This window comes from Coffea arabica, chromosome 1e, assembly GCF_036785885.1.
Source record: "Coffea arabica cultivar ET-39 chromosome 1e, Coffea Arabica ET-39 HiFi, whole genome shotgun sequence".
NCBI classification, from domain to species: Eukaryota; Viridiplantae; Streptophyta; class Magnoliopsida; order Gentianales; family Rubiaceae; genus Coffea; species Coffea arabica.
Window position 1 is genome coordinate 38,645,875 of NC_092311.1, and position 7,365 is coordinate 38,653,239.

Below are 7,365 nucleotides of genomic sequence, written 5' to 3' on the forward strand. Positions count from 1 at the left end.
ATACAGTCCAATCAACCCATAGAGTATTATGCAAGAAATTGCAATAATAGATTCACGGGAAACATGCTTGGGGTTGGGATTTTCAGCATAGCATTTCGTCGAACGGGTTAGAGGCATAAAAAATTTCACTAATCTTTTACTCAATTGAAGCTATACTCAGCCCCACAATTTACAGCAAACCCACAAGAAACCAATTTAATCAACATACAGAAAATGTCCATGAACAATCGATGCGAAAATTGAGATGCCAACCTTACAGAAAATATACTTTGACAGGAGAGTGAAACATAAATGAAAAGGTTACCTTACTGTACTGTGGCCTCTCACGGTGAAGCCTTGCAAGCAGTGATGACCGATTCCGGCAGCGGTAGTTTCGACTCTCGGGCAGGCAGCTGGATGGCGCTTGTGGTGGTTGACATGAGCGGCGTTGGTTCCTGGCATGAGGGTACCGGGGATGGCAACAGGGGAGGAAAGCGGGGAAAGTGCTGCTGCTGCCATCGCTTTCTTTCTTGTTTCCCCTTTGCTCTGTTTTTCTTCTTCTTATTGCAGCCGAAGCTCCCTCTCCCCAAACGCATCTCCTTGGTGAAGATCCGCTGATGGCGGTGGCCATGGGCGAGAAGTTGATATTGGGAACGAAATTGGCGGCGGCGCTGTTGGAGAGATGGACGCCGACGAGGGAGTCTTGATTGAAAATTTTCTAGTCTTCCTTCGTTTGGCTTACTCTCTGGCTCCATCTCTCATTTAATTCCCAGATTTTTCCGCTCTTGCTCTCTTTTCCTTTTTACCGAAACCCCTTCCCCTATTTTTCTTTGGTTGCTGCCTGCCGAAGCTTCTTCCTCTGCTTTTCTTTTGTTCCTCAGCCCTCAAGAGCTCCTCCTATCTTTGTTCATTTCTTTCCTCTTTCATCAGACCAAGCCTTCTGTTTTTCTTTTCCGTTTTCTTTTGTTTCTTTTTGTTGTTTTCACTCTCTCTCGCTCGTCTTTCTCTACCCGAAAAACTCCCCCAACTTCAGATTTTTCCTCTGTTCTTGCCCTCTGTTTTTCCCTAGCCTCCCTTTTTCTTAGTCTTTTTTCGGCTCCTCTATCCTTGTCCGCCGCCCCTCTGTTTTTCAGCCTCAAAACCCCCAAAGCCTTTTTCAATCTTTTGTCGTAGCTCTCCCCTCAAGCTCTTATTTCTCTGTTTTTCTCCCATCCGTGGCCTCTTTTTCTTTTTTTTCCCTCCAATTCTCAAACCTCCCTTCTAAGCTAAACAAGTGTCCTCCTAAATGTTGTGTTGTCAATTAAACAAAAGGGACACTTGTCCCTCAAATTCCTTAACCACTTGTCCCATGATTGTTTTGTACACTTGTTCAACATGCACACACTTCCACCTATTTTTGCCATTTTCATTCTTTTCCTTTCATTTTTCATTTTTCATCATTTTTCACTTTTTCCTTCTTTTTCCTTTTTTTTTCATTTTCAAGAAATTCTATGCTAAAAACTTAAAAATAATAATAACACAAAAAACTAAAAAACTAAAAACTAAAAAGTGAAAAAAACGAGCACAGACTAAAAAATAATTAGTAAATGAAATTACACCAAAATTTGGTGTCTACAACGACCACATGGGGATTGTGTTAGGGACGTGGTAGAGCCACGGTTCACGTCAGGCTTAAGGACGGATGTTGAATATGTTGAAGGCCTTGACTCGATTCAAAGTTTTAGAGACCACGTATCGCCGAATCATGTGCCTTCTTATGGCTTCGATTCGACTGCTGGTCCAAGTCATTGTAACACATTGATAGATGATGATTTGGAAAATGATGTAGAAGATGTGGAAGAATCTGAGTCGGTAGATGTGTCAGACAGTGACTCAGATGGCGAAAATGAAAGACGTGTAGTCCACCAGGATCTTGGGAACCAACAGCCCTTTGCTGCATTTGCCAACCTTTCGTATGTTCCACGAGGATTCGAATTCTTCTCTAACCTTGGAAATATAAATGATGACGACCAATTCACTGATGAAAGTGGGTTGGAACGTATTGTGACATTTAGTGAGGATAATAATCACATATGTCTACATATGAGATTTGAGAGCAAACAACAGCTGAGCAGGGCTATTAGAATGTGGTCTATCAATCATAATAGGGAGTTTAGGGTTGTTGAGAGCAAGAGTAATACTTGGGTTGCCAAATGTAAATCTGCATTTGAAAGGAGCACCACCACTGTGGCCAACGTATCGTATCCTCCATGCGACTGGTGTGTCCGAGCAGTGAAAAAAAAGACTCATGGACTGTGGCAAATAACCAAATGGGTCAACGACCATAATTGTGTTGGTGATTTGATGAGTAATAGCAATGCTAGTCTTACATCTTCGGTTATTGCTAGACACATAGTTCGTAGCATTGAAGATGATCCTGGGTTTAAAGTAAAGAATATAGTAAGCCATGTCAAGAAAGTTTTGAAGGTGGACGTGTCCTATAAAAAGGCTTGGTACGGCAGACGCAAAGCTATTGAACTTATATTTGGTTCTTGGGATGCCAATTTTGCTGAACTGCCGAAATATGTTGATGCACTTATGCAGTCAAATCAGGGATCTGTGATCAGGTGGTTGCACCATTCTGATAGTACGGATCGTCTGAAGACATTTAAGTATGTCTTCTGGGCTTTTGGACCGGCTATTGATGCATTTCACATGTGTCGACCGGTTATATGTGTTGATGGCACTCATCTGCGGGGCGAATATAAAGGCAAACTACTTGTTGCAGTTACGCAAGATGCCAACAACCACATTATTCCGCTAGCCTATGCCATTGTCGACGAAGAAACTATTTGTAGTTGGTCTTGGTTCATGGAACAACTAAGATACAATGTGGCCCGTGATCGGTATCCTATTTGTGTCATTTCGGATCGGCATAATGGTATCATCCATGCCATGACACATTATGACTATTGGCAAGAACCTTTGGCCTTTCATAGATTTTGTCTACGACACGTTAGGAGTAACCTAATGAGTCACTTCAAAGGCTTGCACCTTAGAAGGTTATGTTGGGCAATGGGAAAAGCCAGACAATTGCGCAAGTGGCGGGCATTCAAACGAGAATTGAGGAACATGTTTCCAGATGCATGGAGTTATCTGTCTAACATTGGAGCTGAGAAGTGGTGTCTAACACATGACGGTGAGAACCGTTGGGGTATTCTTACAACCAACATTTCCGAAAGTTATAATAATGTACTTAGAGGAGCTCGTCATTTGCCTATCCGGGCTTGTATTGATATGACATTTCATCGGACTGTTGAGTTGTTTAAAACAAGAAGAGAGGATGCTAGACATTGCCGTTATCCATTTCCTCCAAAGATATGACGGCGGTTTAAGAATTCGGACCTGAAAGCGGGAACCCACAGGGTTGTTGAGTTCGATGGCTCATCGGGGATGTACAAAATTGTGACTGGTAGACGTGTGGATGGTAAAGGGGGTAATACACAAACGGTAAAGTATTTTGATAAAACATGCTCTTGTGGTAAGTGGCAGTGCTACAGACTTCCCTGTTCGCACGTGATGGCCGTGTGCAGGCACCGAGGTGATAATCCTGGTGCACTTGTAGATCCCCAATTTACAAATAGGCGGTGGGCGGTGCAGTATTCAGGAAAGTTTAGCCCTTTGCCACATCCGGATACTTGGTTCCAACCAGATTGGGAGCTGCGGGCAGATAGTAGTAAATATGTTGCACGTCGGGCTGGAAGGGTACGAGTTAGAAGAATTCGGAATGAGATGGATGAGAGAGACCCAGAGGTGCCAAGAAGATGTACAAATTGTCATCAATCGGGCCATAATAGAAGAAATTGTCCAAATTTTAGAGCTTGATGTCATCCGTTTTAGGGATATGAACCAGTGTACTATGATATCTGTAATTTTTGGGATTATGAAATTAATATGATTTATGAGATACATGTTGTTGATCAATGTTTCAATCGGGTCATAATTTTGACCTTATTTTTAGCAGCTCTGTATTTAAAGTGTTGCATTAGTTGAAGAAACTCCTATTCTTCTATTCAAATGTGTGTAGGCTTATATGTTACATAATGTATTTGCAGCTATTGTTGTCAGAGGTATGGCCGACATTTCTACGGGGGCAGTCCTGCATCCGGGCCCATTTGTGTATGATATCATCTCAGCTGGCACTGCACACCGGGCACGTTCTATATTTGACGGGCACATTCTAGGTGATCAGCTTGATGTCAGACGATGTGATAGGCATTTTTGGGATCATACACCTATCCCAGAGACTGTTCGGCATTATATTCGATTGGCTGGCTTTGAAGGGGTGCTTGACTGTGGATATATGATGCTCGATCATGCTTTGATCACTAGTTTAGTGGAGCGATGGCGGCCCGAGACTCATACCTTTCATCTCCCCGTTGGAGAGACTACAGTTACCTTACAGGATGTTGAGGTTCTGTGGGGTCTACCCATAGATGGTCCTCCAGTTATAGGGATAGATACAACTCATAGTGTTCAGGAGTGGGTGAATTTATGTGAGGAGTTGCTTGGTTTTTCTCCCTTGATGTCAGATTTTGATGGGCGACGGCTGAAATTGGGGTGTTTATCTAGAGTATTAGATGCAGGGTTGCCACCCGATGCTTCGGATGTCCACTGTAGACAGCGGGCCCGCGTATACCTGCTTCTGCTATTAGGCGGTCATTTATTATCAGATAAATCTGGTAATAAAGTCCCGTTGTTGTATATGCCATTACTACGAGATTTGAAAACTGTTGGGCAATATAGCTGGGGTAGTGCGATATTAGCAACTTTGTATCGATCATTGTGTAGCGCCACATCTCCCTATAGATCGTCCATTGCGGGACCATTGATGTTGCTTCAGGTACATTTGTCTCGTTCAAAGTGTCTAGATTTAACTATAGAGGAGTTTACATGGTCAATTAATATATTCAAATACAATTTAAATACAGCTATGGGCGTGGGAACGTATACCAACAGTTCGCCCTGATCGAGTGCATCCGTTAGAGCACTATCCTGGTCCATATGGAGCTCGGTATGTATATCAAATATATGTATATAGTACTAATAAAAATCAAAATTTTCGCCTTTAAGACACAACGGCTCTAATTCGTTCCCTGCAGGTGGAATGTTCAATTTGATGTGCATAGAGTTGCAAGACATGTTGTATCTATATTCCGAGATCAGTTGACGGGCTTACGGGCCCGAGAGGTACAGTAACATCATTTGATGCTTTTACGATTGGGTCCTTTGCCGTTATATGGCACAGCACTTTTTCCATTAAAATTAGGGTCATAGTTGGTTGAAGGTTATGTCATTGAATAATTATTGGCCTTGCAGTTCATATGGCAGCCATACTCGGACGATATTCTCGCTTCTCTGCCTCCCTATTGTACTGCAGGACGCCGCATTTGGACATCTGTCACGTATCTCATATGTTGGGAAGTTGTCGAGCCACATCTTTCCAATCGAGTTATGAGACAGTTCGGATATCATCAGCCCGTGCCTGATATAAGATTGACCGAAAATCAACAGGAACTGCATTCTCTTGATCGTCGTGGCAAGGGGAACCAAGACTGGTTAACTGCACATCGAGCATATGTTGAGGTGTGGACTGATCGTCATTCACATGTGGAAGATGGTGTTGTAGCTGAAGATCCCACATATCCATCCGATGAGTATCGTCAGTGGTATCGCGAGCGAACAGTGGTATATGTTTCAAATCCTACTAGGCAGCTCATTTTACCGGAGGGCTTTCAGGGTGATAGCGCCAGAACACAATATCTGGTCAGTTTTCCTTACAACTAGTTAAATACAGTCCCGGACAGTCGATATAGATTTAACTCTATTATTCCTTATTCATCCACATATTTGCACTCCAGATGGATGCTATGACTCAGGTGTATTACATGGCAGAGACCTCTCTAACGCAGAGTGACGAACAGCACGCGAATTATTTTAATGCAATGAAGGACTTTGCATCCATGACATTGGAAACTGTAGGGGAGTCATCCCGACTTGCATTTCGCCCTTCACGAGTGCCACAGCAAATTCCACAGCCAACCGACCCCAATCGCGTTGAAAGAGCTCCTAGGAATGTTCACGGAGGTCAGCATGGCGGTGGACGCCGTCGTAGATTTCGATCACCAGAACCCACCGTCCAAACCGGACTTGATGGAAGGTCACAGGCTACTGAGCACCAGGGCACCTCTACCGGACCTTTTGGTCATTCTAGGGGCCCAGTACTTATGGAGGCGTTTACGCCCAATACAGACGAGCTCCATGGCAGTGGTGAACAACATGTGGGAGGTACAGATGCAGGCCAAAGTACCCAAGCACTTGATCAAAGACTTGAGTCACAAATTACGCAAGTCGATATAGTGATGCCAGCCCAGCCACGTCGCACACAAAGAGCACACAAACCCAGAGGATGTGGCACGCATGGAAAACTTGGACATCATTGATGTTCAAAACTGTAATTGGTTGCTCCTGTTATGAATATTATTCTAAGTGTAGGGGAGAAAAATGTGTGGGACTTGGAGTAGTTTTATGTTTTGTATTTGGACAAGTTGTCGGAAATATTGCTTAGATTAAATGTTCATGACTTTGGATTTGCTGGCAGGGAGTTTAGTCCACTTTTAAGGGGAGATTCTGTCCAATTTTTTTCAAAAGATAGTAGATGTATATATATAAACATATATATACATATATATATATATATATGAATATATATATATTCATGGAGCATATAAAATGGCCACCACATGAATGTTCCAGTGAGTTTCGGTGAAAACATGTTTATAATTGCACATGGACTCATTCAATGTGCATACGAGACCTAAAGGTGTCATTTTGGTGTAAATGTGTAAAAAAGATCAAAGAACCTCACGCCTTGATTTGAAATGTGGACATGTTTGATGTGTTTTGATTGGTTGGATATTGTGTTTTTGGTATATTACACTTGCGTGGGGGGTTAGATTTGATGAACAGGTTGTCAAATGTGTATTTCCGAATTTGGTGAAAATTGGAGAAAAAGTTTGGTGGAAATTGCAGTTTCTGTAAATGATGCAGGGTCGAAACGATCCGAGCTCGGATCCAAAAAACCCAGAAAGGATCCGCGCTCGGATCATTCGAACCCATGGCTTTCACTTTACAAATCCGACCTCGGATCCAACAAAACTCAGATAGATCCGAGGGCTCGTCTGAACTACCGTGAGCGATGATCCGAGCCCTTTCGAATCCGAGGGGTGATAAAACACATCCGACCTCGGATCTTCGAACTCAAAATCCGAAAATTGTGAATCCGCCCTCGGATCCAAAAAACTGTGATGGATACGAGGGCTCGTCTGAACTACCGGGAGCGGTGAT

General features: G+C 43.0%; 2 protein-coding genes across 2 annotated transcripts; both read left to right on the forward strand.

Annotated features, from left to right (window-relative positions):
* The first annotated feature begins 3,411 nt into the window (after nt 1-3,411).
* Nucleotides 3,412-3,843, forward strand: LOC140016920 (uncharacterized). The gene has a single exon (XM_072071145.1). It carries the CDS (start codon nt 3,412-3,414, stop codon nt 3,841-3,843), a length of 432 nt encoding a protein of 143 aa, XP_071927246.1.
* Nucleotides 3,844-4,084: 241 nt separating this feature from the next.
* LOC140009549 (serine/threonine-protein phosphatase 7 long form homolog) lies at nt 4,085-6,646 on the forward strand. The gene is made up of 5 exons (XM_072055444.1): nt 4,085-4,861; nt 4,950-5,032; nt 5,121-5,208; nt 5,338-5,784; nt 5,880-6,646. Exons 1-5 carry the CDS (start codon nt 4,091-4,093, stop codon nt 6,459-6,461), a joined length of 1,971 nt encoding a protein of 656 aa, XP_071911545.1. The 5' UTR covers nt 4,085-4,090; the 3' UTR covers nt 6,462-6,646.
* Nucleotides 6,647-7,365: the final 719 nt, after the last annotated feature.